General features: G+C 51.3%; 1 protein-coding gene across 8 annotated transcripts in view; it reads right to left on the bottom strand.

Annotated features, from left to right (window-relative positions):
• Positions 1–18476, bottom strand: part of EHMT1 (euchromatic histone lysine methyltransferase 1) — a 114924-nt gene that overhangs the window by 64618 nt on the left and 31830 nt on the right. The window contains exon 1 of one of the 8 annotated variants that reach the window (XM_057407367.1): positions 10712–10864. The exons of 4 other annotated variants lie outside the window; for them this stretch is intronic. Coding sequence is in view for 2 of the 4 variants with exons in the window: in XM_057407363.1 (XP_057263346.1) it covers positions 4698–4760 (63 nt within the window). In the remaining 2 variants the exon portion in view is untranslated. Of the gene's footprint in view, positions 1–967; positions 1220–4697; positions 4969–10711; positions 10865–18476 lie in introns of those variants that run through there. 3 more of the 8 variants (XM_057407363.1, XM_057407373.1, XM_057407366.1) reach the window with 3 other exon arrangements.

Here is an 18476-nt window from a genome sequence, read left to right as displayed (position 1 = left end):
TGAACATGGAATTTTATCTGCAGCTCACAACAAGCACTGCCCTCAGCCTGAAGTCTGTCCCCCACATCCAATTCTTTGCCGTTCCTTTGTCTCCTGAATTCCTTTCATCCAGCCCCTTTCTAAGAGGCACGAAGCATTTCCTTCTCAACCCCCATGCCCTCGCTCCTCTTCCAGCCGCACAAATCAACTCCCGAAACGGGGAAGCGTTAAGAAACGAGGCGCAAGTCCCTGCATGCAACAGCCGGGAACAAGGAGACACGTGCATGGAACACAACAGGACTTAAAGTGGCTTCTCGGAAGCCAGCTCAGCCCTCAATGGCGTGCAGGCTTCAGGCCAGGGGGGCTCACAGAGCCCAGGCCCTCCTGTAAAGAGATTGATTTATGCTTCCTCACTGCTTGCACGCTGGGAAGCGTCGTCCCCATCTAGCTGTGTCCCAGTAGAGTTAAAGCAACTTGTGTGTGCAGGCAAGTGTAAATCCAGAGCAGACAAAGGCATCTCCTCCTGCCACGGGCTGAGGTTAGCAAGGAGTACAGCTGCTGCCTGCCTTCTCCTACCACCCGTGCGGGGAGGGGGGGAAAAAAACCCTAACGTGGAGACCAACAGTCATCACCACGTCGAGCAAAACCAAACCAGCCAATTCAGAATCACCCATTCCCCTGGAAGGCTCAGCCTGGATACAACCGGAGCTCCACGAGGAGCCTGGAGCAAGCCCCCATCAAGGGGGCTCAGGCACCTCTTCAGCCTCCACGCTCCTCTTCCTCCCACCCCTAAACCAACCGCAGCCAAAAGCAGGTCCCTCTCCGCCTGGGTCACCTCCAGCCATCGCAAGGCCAGCAGCGAGGCAGCGATGCCTGCGAGCTGGAGCAGTAGATGTGGGAAAGGGGAAGGAAAAAAGAGACAAATAATCATAAGAATAAAACTTTCACCCTCGGGCCTGTCCCTCTAATAACTACAGCCAAACCTCACCAAGGCTTTACTCTCCTGGAGGGTGAGAAAGCGACACAGCGCTGCCCAGCACCCGAAGTCCTAGAGGTGGGAGATGCTCACACGCTCTCCTCCATGGCCTACGGGCTTCGTCCCCGGCGTGGGGCCTGGTTTTTCTGCTCTGTCATTAAGAGTGGAGCCTGGTCTTTTCCTTCAATCCCAAGAATTGCTCTGAATTAGATCATCTCCCTGGCTCACCTCCCCCTGCAGGCTGCTCCCGAGCATGCTCAGCGCGGCCGGCGCTGCCATTTCATAACCGCATTGTTTACAGGCACACGCTGACCTGCCATCTTTTGACAGGAGCAGGGGAGCGGGCGCGGGCTCCCGACCCCGGCCCCTCCTCACGGGGACCCACGTTTTGGGAATGGGAAGTTGCAAAAGGCTGGGAAGTAGCAGCCCGTGGGCTCCTGGTGGTGGGTGTGATGCTTATCCCTTGCCTTTCTCTCCTTTCCCCTCCTGATCCAGGTCAAAATCCACCTGCTCTGGAGGGAGAAGTTAACCCCTTTGAGGGCTGGGGGGCACTCGGGAGGAGAGGTCTCGCAGAGCTCGATGCAGATTGCCAGCCATGATTTTTAGCTTCTTCGAATCACAGGCGTGCTTCGATGGCACCTAAAAATACAACCCCCAGCCCAGTCTGCCATCCTCTGTCAAGCCTTCCTCTGCGAGAGAAAGGCTTGGAAACACGGTATTCCCCATGAATAAACAAGTTGGCTTAGTCCCAGCACTTACAGTTTTCTCCTTTAAATGCAAACCAAGAGTATTTTTGCAGGCACACAGGAAAATGAGGAGGGAAGGAGGGGAAAAGTTCCTCCTTTAACACCAAGAGCTCCATGAACAGCCTTGCAAGGTGGCTCCGATCCCCTCCCCTTTCCAGTCCTCTCCCACTCCGCACCCATCAGACAGGTGAAAGCAGCCCTGAATTATGACAGAGAGAGAAAATGCCAGAAGAGCCAGAGGTTTCCTCATCCTTGGAACAAGGACAAGTTGTGAAAAGCTTCTTTTGCAAGAGGCACTCTGACACAGCATGGCAGCGGTGCGGGGAAGACACTTGCCCATCACATCTTAACCCCCACTGCCTCGACCCTTCTCCACCTCATCCACCAGTCTTCCCCTCCTGATGGGGGCTGAAGGGAAGGGATAAACCCATTGCCTGCATTGGGGGAAGGAAGATGGTGTGATGGATCCCAGGATGTATTTTTAAACAGCTTGCTCTACACTCTTTCCTCTACATTTTGTCTTTCTTTTTAAGACTCCTTCCCAACTAGCTCATACACTGTGAGCTTCGCTCCTGCTGCTTCCCTGACTACTGTAAACCCTGGCAGACAGCACTGCCCATCCTCCCCCTCTGCCCCCCTACACCACCACACAGCAAAACCAGACATCTCCTCCTCTACCCAAGAGACCCAGCAGCTCACACAGACACGGGGAGGGATGGATCCCCTAAAGCAAACACAAGGGGACATAAGGGTCTCCTCTGCAGAGAGGGGTGGGTGTCAAAGCTTGGAATTCACAGCAGTCCCAAATAAGCGGCTGGAAAGGGCAGCTAAGGAGTATAAATTGGACGTTCATTTCCGAATCACTGCCATTCCATGGCACTGCAGGACCATATGGTGCGCCGAGCCTCGTGAGCGGGGAGCGCGCGCTGTCGGAGCCCCGAGCTGTTTGGCTTGAACCTAAAGCAAGGTAACTCTCCCACTGCGGCAGTTCCTCAACTGCTCAGCTCCAGGAACGGGAAGGGGAGAAGGAAAAACTCCAGGGAAAAGCAGCAAAAGGCCAAGCAGCAGGAATCAAGCGAATCCTCCCACAAACCAACTGGCCTGGAAGGTGAAGCGCCTTAAAACTCCTTGTTTACCTGCATGAAATACCCCCCTGGCATGGCAAGGGATGCATGCAATCCTTCGTCAGGAGACAGCACCACATGGAGGAGGTCAGGGGTCCAGACCCAGGACAACCACCGTAGCCTGATGCCACGTCGTGGGCCTGATCCTCTTCCTGCCAGCCCCAGGGGTTCTCTAACAGGGGGTGAGGAGCAGAAAATACGTCCCATGCGTGCTACAGAGCCCAGCTCTGTCCAAAGTGTTGTGGAGAGGAGGGGAAGGGCTCGTGCTGGCACTGAAAACTCAGTTAAAGACATGAAGGGGAGAAAACCCAAGACCTGAAAGCCCCACTCTGGGGCTCTTAACCCTTGCTGAAAAGCAGCGCCAAGTCCAGCCCTTGGGTTTCTTTCTTGCCTCCAAAGTAGGTCAGGCTGTTCAGCGTCTCTCTGCAGATGCTTTCAAAGGGCATCAGCGCAGGAACAGAGCACTGGGGTGGTTTTGGCTGCTGTCACAGCAGTGTCACCACCACAGGAGCACACACTGCACACCTCCCTCAGCATGGTTCTGGTTGCCCGTTTCCTCAGTCTTCATCAAAGCCAAAGCATGCTTTTTTTCCCTTGGATAGGAGCTGATCAGGCAGCACATCAAGGCCTCTGCTCCTCACTGTGCAAATGAAATCTCATTTCTCTCTTCCTGACTTCCTCCGATGCCTTTTCCTGTAGCACACATCTTCTGGATGACAAACAATGAGAGTATTTATAGTCCAGTGGAGACACGATGGATATTTAGATCTGGTATCACAGACTGCCCTGTAAGCTCCTTAATCTTTTAAACACCACCTTCATGTCTCACTCCTCCATTGAAAATCCAATGTTGCGTCCTCATGGCAGCTTCAGGGGTCTCCCTCGAGCACAGCGTGAGCTTGCCTGTGTTCTGCCCAGACCCCTCAAGGCTCTGGGACCTCCAGTGTCCCACCGAGGCCTGTGGCAGCCAACAGCGTACGTAACACAAGCGACAGCACAAGCACAACAACAACAAAGAGCACGGCAGGGCCAGGGGCTGAATTTTAGGCAACGTGTAAAATAAGCTGCAGACGCGGGCCTCGTGCCATGAAATCAACCACGGAGGTTTCGGTTTAATCAGCTGTTCCCTCGGATCGCAAGGGAACTGGTACCAACAAACAGGAGAAAAGAAGAAAGAAGGGAGGAACCACCCCAAAACAAAAAGCATTGTTTCGTCCTGGTAAAACAAAGTCCTCTCCTACCTCCACCCGAAGAAGAGAGCTTGGTGCAAGCAGGGGTGCTCAAAGGAGACCTAGCGAGGAGGTGCCATGTGGCCAGAGGCCCTCTCTTCCCCTTTTGGAGGTTCAGCCTTCGAGCAGCTCAGACACCCCAGGCTTTGCTCCTGTTGCTGACAAGAGCTGCAAGCAGGGAGGGCTCCTGGGAGGGATTTCCAGAAACTTCCCACTTTCAAAAATAAAGGCACCAAAAGCCCCCCAAGCGCAAACCCCCCAGCCCCAGACCAGCCTCCCCACCCCACAAGGCAAATAAAAGACCACGTGGACGCGAGGAAACAAAGCCCGAGCATTCCCAGAGCCAGGCAACGCCGGATGCTGCAGTCCCCAAGAGCCCAGGGCCCAGTGCTGGGCAGCAGTGACCCAGCCAGCCTCCATCAGCCTGCTCCATCCTGCTCCAACCTCCTCTGCCTGCTCCCCCGTGTGCCCCCCGCGCACGGGGCAGTTAAACCAATGTCCCTGGAAACAACTAAACGCCTAACCCCAGCCATGATTCCCCACTCTGCCTTCCTCCTCTCCAAGGCTCCAGCTCCCCACCGGGAGGGAGCCAGCCTGCCTGCTCCAGGGAGCCGCTGTCTGCAAGACGTGGGCCCTGCGGTACCTGCGGACATCTGTGGTCTTCTTCTGGTGAAGACTCAAAGAGTTGCATATTCCAGATCCTCATGAGCAGTGATTCAGTTTCTGCTCATGTGATAGAAGCTCCCTCTACAGAGTGAGCATGCCCAGAGGAGACCATTTCACTGCTCCCTCCAAGCTGCAGCCATTTCACAGAGAACCTGCCGGCTCCAGGGCGTCCATTGGAGCGCGATCAGCCCGGGCATCCCGGGGACGCACCGGGAACGCCGATCATCTGTCACCTCTCTGACAGGGTGCCAGGCCTCAAACCTGAGCACTCGCCTGGAACAAAGAGAAAAGCCTTTTAAACCATGCAGCGAGGTGTTCTGTCTCGGTGGCCTTCAAGAGTAGCCCTCGCTCGCAGGGCAAGGAGAGGCAGAAGGGACAGGGAGGGATGCTCCCGTGATGATTTTGTTCTGCTTAGTAAAGCGCCTGACCTCTAAGCACTAGGATGAAGGCACATGGGTTAAACGGCTTCAATAATGCAGTGTCCAACTGCAAGGGCATTCGAGACCCAGTCTGCTGAGCTGAACAGGAGCTATTTGTCATTTTGGAGCTTAATAAGACAACCTGACCTGGTACAACCAACCTTAGAAGGGTATCACAAGCACAGTCATTAAAGAAGGGGGGGAATGGGATGAGGGGGGAAAACCCCAGTACAGGGATAGTGCGCTCCTAGGTGCTCCGAGCTCAGCCTATGTCAAACCATATGATGCAGCTGGCCCAGGCGGGGAGATGGGAAGAAGGAATTGGAGCTTCAAAATAAAAGCAGTTTGCCTCTGTTCGGCTCCACAATTGAGCCTCAGCTCTTGGCAAGCTCCAGGATCTGCTCAAGCTCCCAGTAAAACTGCCAGCGCCACTCACAGAACATCTGTAAGCAGCCATGGGCTGGAAGGGGTTCAAGAGCAAGATGGGTGTTTACCGGAGCAGGAGCTGGGTGTCTGATGGAGAACCTCCCCCCGGAGCAGAGGCCAGGAGGAAGAGGAAGCTCAGAAAGGGCCGGTGGCACCACCCGCGTGGTCCTGGCCAAAGGAAAACTCTCTGCAGAAGAGTGAGAGCACAAAACGCACTTCTCTTTAAGGGCAGAACGCAAATGAAGACGAGCTGGGTGCAATGTGCTACAGTGGGCTGGGGGAGCAGGGAACAGCCTGCACTGTAGGGAGAAAAGAAGCCATTGAAATCCATAGTGAGGGCTGGGGAGCACAAGGGTTTTGTTTGTCCCACTCCTTGCAGCAGAAGCAGGCAGGTAAACTCAGACCCTACACACAGGCATGAAGCCATGCCCTGTGCTGCTCTACACATCCCCTCCTCTGCTGAGCATCGCCGGAGCATGGAGCATGTCCTGCCATCAGAGTGCTGTGGGCTGGGAACAGCTACGAGCCACGCAATCTCCATCCCAAGCAGTGAATTCACCACCATGTCCAGGCACACTTGCAAAGTGGCAGCAGTTAAATGAGCACAAGAGATGGCTATGGAACTTCCTTGGCTAGGAGGACACCTTTTCCCTCCACACTGGAGAAGTTTCATACTAAACAGTTAAAACACGGCTAAATCGAGATGACTGAAATGCACAGGGAAGGAATATCTGAGGTGACAGTATAAAGCAAGGATCTCTCTTTCACCCACTGGCGTTTTGTTTGATGTAAATCTCAAGTTTTAATATACATAAAATGAGATTTTCCTGGCTTTGCTATCAGTCACTAAGAGGTGTAGGGGTAACTCATTCAAATTTGAAAATCCCCAAACGAAAGCAATTCCAGCTACACAGACACAAGTTGCATTACACACTGCATCAAAAGATAACTGTAGCTCAAACCAAAGATGGCTTTAAAACAGTCAACTTGCTGCCCTTCCTTACAGCATGAAATGACCAAGCTTTCATCAAAACCCCAGGAATAAACCCAAAGCTCTTAACAAGAGCAGTGTCAACAAACCACCACAGCCAACATCCCCTTTCAGAGGCAGAATAACCCCCGAGACCCACTGCAGCCTCCCAAGGGCAGCATTCCCCAGTGCATCTCAACACTAGACACGTTTTCACTGCTGAGGTTAAACACACTCTGCAAGCAGAAGCTACCAGAGACGCTGTTCACATCTCACGGCCATCCGTGACAGCACTAAACGCTGTTTAAAACCCACACAAGAAGCAAAGCTGATCAGGGCATTGCAGCTGCTTCACCAGCCAACTGGTGCAAAGCAGTCAGCATCGGACCAGCATCTCTGCACTGCATTTGCAGGGGATGCTTGTGTGTTCATTAAGAAGACCTTCAATTTATGCCATCCAAAGAAAGAAGCTTCCAGGGCAGAGTCACTCCTGTGCCCAAGCAGGGTCCATGGGCTGTTGGAGCGGTGCCTCCTGCCCCAGGGCCCCCAGCACCCATCTCCCCCACCTTGCAGGGGCTGGGAGCTGCACAGGCTCTTTTCTAACCAGCTGGTTGCAGACCCATCTCCAGGCTGGACAAGGAAGCTGTTTTGCTCATGATGTAGGTTAAGAACATGCCCCATGAAGCTTTCCCCCTTAAGTGTCCCAAGTACTCTCCAGCAGTTTCCCCACCAAGCCAGAACGAGCCAGCAGAGCACCCCCCTGTCAACATCTTCTGCAGGGACCATACAACCACAAGGCATTTCTACGCCAGAGCTCTCTGGTCTCCACTCTCCAACTCAAGGCTCAAATATCCCTTTCAGCAAGCTCCCATTTTCAGGAGGAAGGCAGCAGCACAGGCACCTCCCTGCACAAAGGACACCAGGTCCCTCAGGGCTCTTGCCTCATTCCCACGTTATGTATGGCATTTTCAGAGCTCCCTTGCAGAGGCAGCACAAATGGAAGAAAAGGGAAGATTTCTCTTCCTATACAAAGAACAGTATTTAGCCCTGCAAAATACAGGCAGTTTTCCTTATTTCCATCAGGCTCCTCTTCTTCCTGACCCTCGAGTTGCTCAATCTGAAGCTCCCTTTCAGCCTCCTCAGGAGCAATCCCAAAAGCACAACAAGCTGAAGGGATGTTCAATGGAAAGAAGAACATTTCTGCTGCAATCCTGATTGCTTCTGCACTGCTGTGAACCAGTGAAGCACTCCCCAGCTCCGCCACAAGGCAGTCAAATGCCTCCCTTCCCTCCTCAGCCATTACAGACAACGTTTCTTAACCAGAACATCCCGGGACACACCAAGTGTCCTCAGCATCCTCCAAGGGAGCCCAAATGTCCGCCTCCAGGCTCAGACAACAGCCTGGAAGGAGCAGGCAGTCACCAACGCACACTTGGACTGACAGCTTTCGCCACCTTTCAAACCCGGCTTTTTTCCCTTTAAGTTTCCAAGCCTTCCTCCCCCTCCTCTCCCCAGCAAAGTTGAAAACTGCTTTGACTTAATAGGAAACATGCAGTGTTCCCTGGGAGGCTGCACTGAGTACATGGCACACACCAGGAGGAAGGGGAAAAAATGGAGAAAAGAAAGAAAGAGAGACTGTTGCAACAGACCCTGGGATGAGAGCTCCCTGGGAGATGTTGCTATGTTTTGATAGGAATATGCATTGAGTATTTCATTTACAGGGCAATCCTAGCACTTTATTTAGAAGCATATTGGCCAGACAGCTGTAATTTAAAACATACTGTATTCCTAACAGTTCCCAATTAGAAACTCCTTCAGCTTTAACTTTCAGTAACCACAGCTCCTTCTATTTTGGAAATCTGAAAACACCATTGCTCCCCTTCAGTCAGTTATCACATATCAAGAGCTTCTACTGTACTAACACAGCATTCCATCTCAGAAAGAAGAGCAGGCTCATCCCTTTAACCACCCTCACTGTTTGCTCCACAGAGAAATGTCTTCCTGTTTGAGTTTGGGGACAGTGGATGGGGTGGGAATCAGACCCAGGTCAGCACAGAACCATCCTGCTTGTTCCCAGTCTTCTGCTCCCATCCGATCCTGCTCCTGCTGCAATGGGAATGCCGGAGATCCTGCCAAAGAGCCTCACATGTTCAATGTGTCCCTGCTCCTTGACCTCACACCTTCTTGGTTTTAAGGATTAGGGCATCCACGTGAAAACAAGCAAGCTCTTCACTGGAGGAGAATCAATGCTCCATGGTGTATCTCTCCCCAGACATGGATTCACCTATGAAGCACCGCAGTGGATGGCTCTACAAGGAATTCTGCTGACGTTATGCAATTTCTTCAAGGAACAGAAGGAGCAAAGGAACTCTTTAAAAACAAAGCTCCTGCCTTCATGCAAACAGCACCAGTTAAGAGAAATAAAGCGAGCATGAAGTGTGTACAGAATGGGCTCTAAAGAGGCTGCTTTTCAGCAACTGCCATAAGGTGGCAGTGGGTCTTTAAGGCTACCTTACACCTTTCACACAGCACAATAGGAAATAATCACACCAGTGGTTTTCCAGCATCTGAAACCGTTTAAGTCAAATCTCTTCATCAAGAGAACCAGATCATAGATGAAAACTTGGGGCTGAGATCACCTCAACACCAGAGGCACACAAGGAGAAAAAGCCACCAGGATCCATTCTGCAAAGCCATAAATGCAGCTCCCATCTGAGCCAGAGAAAATCCAACCCTGATCCTTTCCATGTACAATTACAATGCCATTTCTTTTACATAAACACTCTCCTTTGTGCATTCATCCAACCCTAAATAAGCCAGCATCCATTAATGGGTAAGAGAAGTTCTGCATGACCAGTGAGCTGGGGCTCCGGCAGCCTTTTGTGCAGGGACCGTAAAAGCCACACCAGTAAGCAAACTGGTCACCAGTGAGTGCAGGGCTGCCGTAGGAAACAGGCTCAGGAAACACCGAGTACACAAGAAACACAGAACCAGGCAATAAACAGGCAAGTTACTAGAGGTAGGGAAGTGACTCCTCATGCAGATTGACCCAACTGTGTGAGACCTGCACCTGGGGCACAGCAATAAAATATCAATCCATGTTTTCTCTTTACCAGTCGCCCCTGAACTGCACTGAGAAGCAGCCAGAGGTGCCCTGAAGGAAGAGCTGATACACAGGCTACAGATAGACCATGAGCAGAGATTCCTGTTAATAAAGTTAAACACAATAACTTCATAATAGCAGAGTATTCACAGTGCCCTAAGCACAGCAAACCTCTTGCCTTACCGGTACTTACAGGCCAGGGTGGACACCCAGGAACACACCTCCCATAGGAGACAGGGTCTGTGAGGGCCGAGCCTCACGGCCAACGTCTCCCCCCTGCTCCACACGAAGCCAGATCTTCCCTGCACCTCACTCATCCAAACCTTGAGAGCCAATGTAAATGTTTTATTGGCACTTCCCCATGCCGCTTGCTTGTACAACGAGTCAATCGGCTCACGCAGCACATACCTGCTGGCGTGTACACAGTCCTTGGGAAAAGCTGGCAACTACAGGTGGAATCCAACAGCCCACCCCACAGGACCCCCTTTTCCTTCCCCCCAGCCCAACATGCGAAACCCCTGCAAGAAGCACACAGGATGCCCCAGCCAAAGGAATAAACCCATCCCTATTCCCTGCTCGCCTTGCCAGTTTGGAGGACCTGGTGTGGCAAGGTTTGCCTGCAATCCTTGGAATGCAAAATAAGCCCAAAAAAGGGAGTTTGCGTGTGACATTCTTTCACCCTCCCACAGTCACAGCTCTGGGCTGGAACCGCGGCGCAGGTCCATGCCCTGCAAGGCTTCCCATTAATAACAATTAGTGCCCGAGCGCGCAGCCCACGACGGAGAGGCGATCACATGCCTCCCAACATGAAGGCAGCTCCGGGCAGTCCCTCGCTGCCAGCCCTGCCTGCTGTCACTGTATGTCACCTCCCCAACAGTAGACAGGGCTGTTCTTTCCATAGGTTCCCCAGCCAGTAAAGGTCAGTGGTTTACAAGCCCTCCCCGCTGAGCCGCAGGAAGCGGTTTGAAGCCATCTCGTGTCAGTGGTTAACTATGCTGCTTTTGAATCAATTCCAACTGGTTTTACTTCCTCCGGTCTCCACGTTCCCCCGAGTCGGCTTGAGTTTGCCCTACCTCGGTCCCGGCTGCGGGGAGCTGCTGGGTCCTTCCAGATCCTGACTCCAGGCCTATCACTCCTCCAGCCACAAATCCATCTCACTCCATGGGTGCAGCCTCCACCCCGGAGCATGCTCAGTACGGGCTGATCTCCAGCCATTTCAGAGCTTTAATGAAATGTAAGCAGAAGGAAGTGTCATTAGCAAGAAGCAAAAAACCAGAAAGGTGCGGGATTCATCCCGATCCGGCCAACCCTCCCATCCCCATCCTCTGTCAAGGAGGTGAAGCTCTTGCTGCAGGGATCACAGGCATTTTTAGGCAGCGAGCATCTCGGGTTAGAACAAAAGCCAGGAAAAGCCTGTCTCAAGGCAAGCCTTGTGCAAAGAAAAGGGAGCATTCCCAGTGCCACTCAGAGCAGACATTTGTCACTCTGGGCCTTCCACACGTTGCAATATTTCCATGAAATGCCATTAATATTATTTTCTACCCCCCACCCCCCCCCCCAAAATGGGCTTCAACTGAGCCTTTCAGCTCGCGATGCAAATAGTGCTCCCTTCCATCTTAAAGCTAAACCTACCCTACTCTACCCTCCATCACCTTGAAGGTTATTTTAACTCCACCTCCAAGTGAAAAAGCAGTATGAAAGAGGGGAAAAGAGGCTCAAGTACAACACACTTCATGCCTTGTTTTCCTAAGGAGCTGCATTGTAAGAGAGGTTTGTCACTACTCCATCACTACTCACCTCCTCAATGCAGTAAGACTGTTTCAAAGAGGAATTAATAGAGGATTTTTGCATTTTTCCAGTTTCCCAAACAACAACAATGCTGATGTCCACCGGGCTTTTTCACTGTGAGTGATCCGCACACAGAATGTGACTGTTCCTTAAAACCCTGTACTTCCCTATATCTCCTTTGTACCACCCCAGCACATCCCTACCAGCTCACAGAACTACTGCAGAAAGCAAAAGATAGTTGATGCAGAAGTAAAGCTTTGCAGGCCAAGGCAAAACCTGGTTGTTTAATCCCGAGGAAGGTTTAATGCATACCCTATTCCTCATGTCAGGCCCAGGCCATAAAAACCTCTCCATGTTCAAATCCATTACTTTGTGGATGCTCATTTCCCATGCACACATGGATAATACATGGGTGGACGGTGTCTGCTTCAATGCTCACATTTGAATTCTTCCAAGGAAGATGAAGAGATGAACTGAATGAAGCGACTTGATCAACACAGCAGTTATGAACATATCAGGGTGACGCATGAAGGCCGAATCCCAGCTCTTTCCCTGCGCCAAGCTTCCAAGGTAATCACAAAACCGCCAGGAGCCTTTCTGTGCAGTGCAGTAAGCCAAGCAAAAGTCCAGACTCCCATCAGCCCACAGCATACTCATGTCAGATGCACCATGCACACAGCTCAGCCTGCTGTTCTCCCATCTCCTGCCTGATGAATTCAGCCCACATCAACCCACAGCTTATAAGCAGATTATTTGGGGTACTGATCACATTTGGCTTCCCAACACCCAGCAGCCCTTCAGCATCAGGCACTGGTGAGCTGCATTTTACTAAAGCATTTTTGGAGCACAAAGGGACCCAGGGTAAATGAGAGTCATTTGGCTCAGGGAACATGTGCTCAGCTCCCCTCGGAGCTCTCTGTGTGCTGGAGCATCTCCCCAAGCCCCAGGCCCTGCAGCAGGGATGTTGTTTAGGGACCCCATTATCAGCACAGGATGCTCTTCTCCCCACACCACATCAGGCAACTCTGAGATACCACACGGTGCCTTCATCAAGCACAGATTGGTAAACCCTGCTGATAAACTCTGTTCTCATCCTCTCCCTTGCCTTTAAATCGGAGGTGGTTTAAAATACTACTCAGACCATACAATCCTGAGGCATGTCTGCTGGATCTGGAGTGTTTGCATCTAGCACAGCTCAAGCATGTCAAATTTGTTTCCTTGGAAACAAAGACCCACTTGCAAGCATTGCCTTCTTCCTTTTTTTTTTTTTTAATGCAAGGAAGCCATCCATACCTGCAGCTCTTGCTGATACAAAGGAATTAAAGCAGATTCACTTCCCAAGAAGGTGGGTAAGAGAATTATTAATGTATTTCACTAAGGAACAATTGGGCTTGCTGCACTAAGGGAAAACAGCACAGTTCATCACTGTTTAGAAACCCCTTTTTCCCTCAGTAGATACACACTTGAGGCATTTATAGCGTTTCCTTGGGGACAGGCAGGGAAAAAGCAGCAAAGCAAGAGTCATTTGCTTACCCGAGACTAGGTACACTGGTTCCAGTGGAGGAACAATCTAAAGGGGAGATCCTGTATTGCTCCTACCACATCACTCCAAAAGGTGCCCTGGTGCAGCTCAAAACACATCTGCTTCCAACGCAGATTGCAGAGGTAACACCAGCTTAATGCAAAAGAAGCAATAACAACCTCTAGATAGGTTCTGCCTGTTGGAATCCCAACTTCTTCCCACCGAGGGCATGCGTTAGGGCTTAGTGGGAAGCAGCCTCTCAATGTAGCTGTAACTCTTCTCCCAGGAGCTGTTCACATCACGCTGGAAGCAGTAAATCCTACGGTGATGACACACAACCTCTCTGAGAGGGCAAGGAAGAGGAGCGAGGGCAGCAAGTGTCAGAGCTGAGTTATCCATGGCCTCTCTGCAGGGGCAGGCAGAGCCTCCCCACTCCAGAGCCTTCATCAGGGATTACAAGAGCTCAGCACCTTTCAAACTCTGTCAGATATAAATCAAAGAACAGTTTGGGTGGAAAAGACCTTAAAGCTCCTCCAGCTCCAACCCCTGCCACGGGCAGGGACACCTTCCACTAGAGCAGCTTGCTCCAAGCCCCTGTGTCCAACCTGCCCTTGAACACTGCCAGGGATGGGGCAGCCACAGCTTCTCTGGGCACCCTGTGCCAGCGCCTCAGCACCCTCACAGGGAAGAATATGGCATAAAATGGACACACATGAGAACAGTAAATGAAATCGTGGCTCCTTCAACATGGTGTACTCATGCACAGTTCATTTCCCACCACGACTGGGCTGGGGCTGTGTTATAGTCTCTACTTCAGAAGACCAACTTCATATCCAAGGGAGCAGACCCAAACCTTCTCTTGTTCCTATTAGCATCACTGCATTAGAAAAAGCCAAGGGAGCTGCATGAACAGAAGCTGACAGGAGCAAGAAAAGCCTCCTTCCTCCACATGAAGGACAAAGCCTTGCGATTCCCTGCCACTGGAGAATCCCAGTCATTGCTAGAGCCAATGCTAAAACTGATGTGAACCCTGAATGCTTCACACTTCTGGAATCAGGTCTTGGACTCCAACGTACCAGATACTGCAATGAGGTTCAGAGCTTGCAGAGGTTCCAGAGAAGCTGTGGCTGCCCCATCCCTGGCAGTGTTCAAGGCCAGGTTGGACACAGGGGCTTGGAGCAAGCTGCTCTAGTGGAAGGTGTCCCTGCCCGTGGCAGGGGTTGGAACCAGATTGTCTTAAGGTCCTTTCCAGCCCAAACCTTTCTATGATTCTATGATAATAGTAAGTGGGTATGATAATTTCCACTTACTTGCCTCACAAGGAGGCATAGAACTTAATTTTGTTAACATTTTAAACTGAAGGATTCAAAATATAGCAAAACACTATAAAAAAACTAGAAAATGCTAAAATCTGATCAGTTTTAGTTTATGGCCATTGTTCCTCATCCTCTCACTAGGCATCACTGGAAAGAGTCTGGCACCATCCTGCTGGCACCCACCTTTGAGATACATGGATGGGATCCCCTCTCTGGCTGCTCTTCTCCAGACTAACCAGGCGCAACTCCTGTAATCCCTCCTCATCAGAGAGATGCTCCAGACCCCTGAGCATCCTTGTGGCCTCCACTGGACCCTCTCCAGCAGCTCCTTGTCTGTCTTGTACTGAAGAGCCCAGAACTCCATCAAAAGCATCATGGACCTTTGAAAGCTTCTCCTCATGCAGTGTTACTCAGAGAAAAGAGAAGCAGAAGTGCCTGGTCCTGGTTTGGTAATACCAGAAAGACACAAAATAAAACTCACAGGCAGCAGGAAAAAGAACTAAATCTCAGTATTCTTCTTTTGCAAGAGGAACCCGAATGCTGGTCTTGATCACTGTTGGGCTTCAATGAAACCACGTCAAGTGCTGCCCAAGTCAGCTTCCTGTGCTTGAGCAGCTTTGTATGACATGTGCTTGGTAGCTGCAAGCTCTGGAGGTTCACATGAAACTGATTAGTGGCTGGATCATCCCTGTCACCGACTTCAAGAGATCGCACCAAGACAGCTCCTTCCTGCGTGCCTCTGATTAACAGCTCCTGCTGCACTTGGGGAACTGAATTTCAGCACTGCTTCCATGCACAAGCCAAGGAAAAGCAGCCAGACAGGATCTGGCCCTCCAAGAGGGATTTCCAGGAGTCCCTGCTACTCAGCAGCTAACAATATACAGCTAAGACACAACGAGTGTTGCACAGCATCACCGCAGCACTCTGGTTTCAGTCTGTGGGATGACCCTTCCCCAATGGGTGAGTCCAGTGAAGAGCTGCTGCAGCACTCTCAGACATCACTTAGCCCTTTCCCTGCCTCCTCGGTGCTTTCAGCTCTCATAACAGACCAACACTGATGTGGGAGCTGCAGCTCTGCCCTGCCAAAGCACCCAGGAGCCGCAAGGACCGGGCTTGCTCCTGACACTCATCCTCCAAACAGCCCCAGTGGATATGAACAGGACTCCTTGAAATCAGAGTCAACCAGGTTGGAAAGGACCTTTAAGCTCATCAAGTCCAGCCGTTCCTCAGCACTGCCAAGGCTACCACTAAAGATGCTCCAGGCCCATCACCAGCTCTGTTGCCCTTCTCTGGACCCACTCCAGCACCTCAATGTCTTAAGTTTCCAGCCACAAACACCAGTCAGAAGAAGGGTTGAGGCTGGTTCCTCCCTGGCCCTGGACCTTTGCTCCCCTGCCCAGCTCACCCACTTGCTTTTGCAGAGGACATTTACAGCAATAACCTCCACCCCATTATGCCTTGCACTGTCACTGGCTTTCTTCCATCACAGATCATTAACAATCCTCATTTATCACCATGTAGCTATTCTCTCAATTAAAATAATAAAGGAAAACGCATTGAAGATGTAGAGGTTTCCTTTCTAAAAAACCCAAACTACTCCACAGAAAATCTGTGCTTTCTTGTAAAGAGGAAAAAAGTAAAGCATGGCTGAATTTGGAGCCCACCAACCTTGCACACTGCCTTTTTTACATCTGACAACAGGGACGCCGGAATGCTCTCAAGTCACACACAGGTACTGGCACCACAAGCCTGCTCCATGTCACTTCCCAGGGAGGTGCTCATATTAACACAAGCTGCCACGCAACCACAACAGCCCCAAAACAAAGGGCTGCTAAAATACCCAACCACCCTCATTTTTACCCTTAAACCACGAACGAGGCACCAAAACAGAGCTGCTTTTGCAGTGTGTCAAATTTAAAAGCAAAGAGCCCCCACGCCCCATTATAAACCCACACAGGAGGGATATTTTTGACATGCTCTATATTATGAATGTGTCCCAAGGCACCGCAAGCCCCTTTGCCACCCGCTCCAGCATGCATAACATGAAGCCCTTCCTCGGCACAGCCGCATTTAAAGCAGAAGGAAAGGGGCCCCTGCCTTAGCACGAGGAATTTAACAACTGGGAGGGGGGAAATGAAACCATAATAAATAAATGCTCATCAAGGCAAAGCGCAGCTGCAGGCCAAGGCCTTACCTATGGGGTGGGAGAGGTGCAGCGGGAGCAGCACCCTCGGCACACAGGCTCTATGCTGCTGGAGCCACCGGCGCAGGGTAAAGCTGCTGCGTGCGGCTCAGCCAGTTCAGAGGCATTTTGTCCATCCCAATGGAGAGGGGGATCAACAGTAAAAGCCTCTGAAGGCCAGGCTGGCGTGATGCATAGTCATAGAATCAACCAGGGTGGAGAAGCCCTTTAAGCTCATCCAGTCCAACCATTCCCAGCACTGCCAAGGCCACCACTAACCCATGGCACTGAGGCCTCGTCTCCACGCTGTGTGAACACTTGCAGGGACGGTGACTGCAGCCCTGCCCTGGGCAGCCTGTTCCAATGCCTGAGCACCCTCTGGGCAAGGAATTGTTCCTCAGCTCCATCTAAACCTGCCCTGGGGCAGCTTGAGGCCGTTTCCTCTTGTCCCATCCCTTGTTCCTTGGGAGCAGAGCCCAGCCCCTCCTGGCTCCATCCTCCTGTCAGGCACTTGTAGGCAGCGATCAGGTCCCCCCTGAGCCTTCTCTTCTCCAGACTGAACCCCCCCAGGTCCCTCAGCCATTCCGTATCAGACCTGTTTGGCCGTGCTGGCTTTTAGATTCCCATCAAGGATTTGAGGAGGGCTAAAACAGCACATCCATGTGCTCTGCACCACGGGAGGTGACGATGAGTGTGCTCAAAGGGAGCAACGTCCTCCCAGCACACCATTGCCACAGCTCCATCCCACTGCAAGGGAAAGCAAGCAGCCGGGATGCTGCGTTGCTCCCAGAGCCTGGCAGGGGGAAGGAGGCAAATCCAGACCATTTTAAAGCTCTCTTGATCATTCCTTGGAATAAAATTTAGAAAAAGAACTCACGGAGCAATTAAAATGTGCAAACATTCTGCTTGCTGTTCCGACTGCCACCTTTAATGTTTCAAACAACATCCAAGGCCAATATTGTTGCTTAATTTAACATAACTGGATCCCGACTGCATTTCTAACAGATTAAACCACAGAAATATCCACATGTTTTAATGAGGATTTGGCACAACTCGGCGCCAGATTTTAGCAATATTTTTGGACTCCAAGTTCTTGCAGAAGAAAAGAAGCCCCTTTGGTGCTGGACCTGCATTCCCAGCACTGAAGCTTTTTTGGACGTAAGTGGAATTGAAAACCTAAATATTCAGCGCTGTCAAAATCTGAGCAACATCTGGGCAATTCTCTTTGCCTCCCAGAAGATTTTAGCCAGCTCTGCAGAGCCTCACTCATGTTGCTGAGGCAGAAGGGCTCCTCTTACATTTGCATGCTTCACCCTCGGTCTGTAGTTTCTATGCCAACAAGCGCTTGTAACTCCTTCCCAAGCACATTTGGAAGTGGGGGACATGGAAGATCTGAAATGGGATAAAGATTATTACCATTTGAGGGGGTTTGTTGTGGTGGGTTTTCCCCCAAATCTAACTCATCCATTCCTCCTGTATTGCTGTGAGCTCTAGAAAGGCCCAATAACCATCACCTCAGTCACAGCAACTCTTCCACCTGCTTCAGAAGACAGTGGTGACTTCCTAAGAGGAAAGTTGCTTCAGTCAATCTCAGGTGTAAAAACATATTCACATCTATAAGAAAGTTGGGGCTGTTCAGCCTGGAGAAGAGGAGCTGCACACAGACCTCAGAGCAGCTTCCAGTGTCTGAAGGGAGCTACAAGGATGCTTGAGAGGGACTCTTCATCAGGGACTGGAGTGACAGGACAAGGGCTGATGGGTTCAAACTGAAACAGGGGAAGTTCAGGTTAGATCTAAGGCAGAAGCTCTTCCCTGTGAGGGTGCTGAGGCGCTGGCACAGGGTGCCCAGAGAAGCTGTGGCTTTTTCGCCTCTGTGGTTGCCTCTGTGCACCTACAAGGTCAGAGCGCTGAGCATGAGCCTTCACTATTAAATTGGTCTGGGGTAGGGAGGAAGGGGAGGCATCACTTTCAAAAACCTGGATAAAACTGAAACTGCTGAGGTCTGAGTGACAGCTCAGTAGTGGCCCTGT

This window comes from Pezoporus wallicus, unplaced genomic scaffold, assembly GCF_028554395.1.
Source record: "Pezoporus wallicus isolate ANWC-B61680 ecotype Strahan unplaced genomic scaffold, APGP_CSIRO_Pwel_v1 contig_8234, whole genome shotgun sequence".
NCBI lineage: Eukaryota > Metazoa > Chordata > Aves > Psittaciformes > Psittacidae > Pezoporus > Pezoporus wallicus.
The sequence above is the reverse complement of the archived record's forward strand: the minus strand, read 5'-3'. Positions and strand labels throughout refer to the sequence as shown.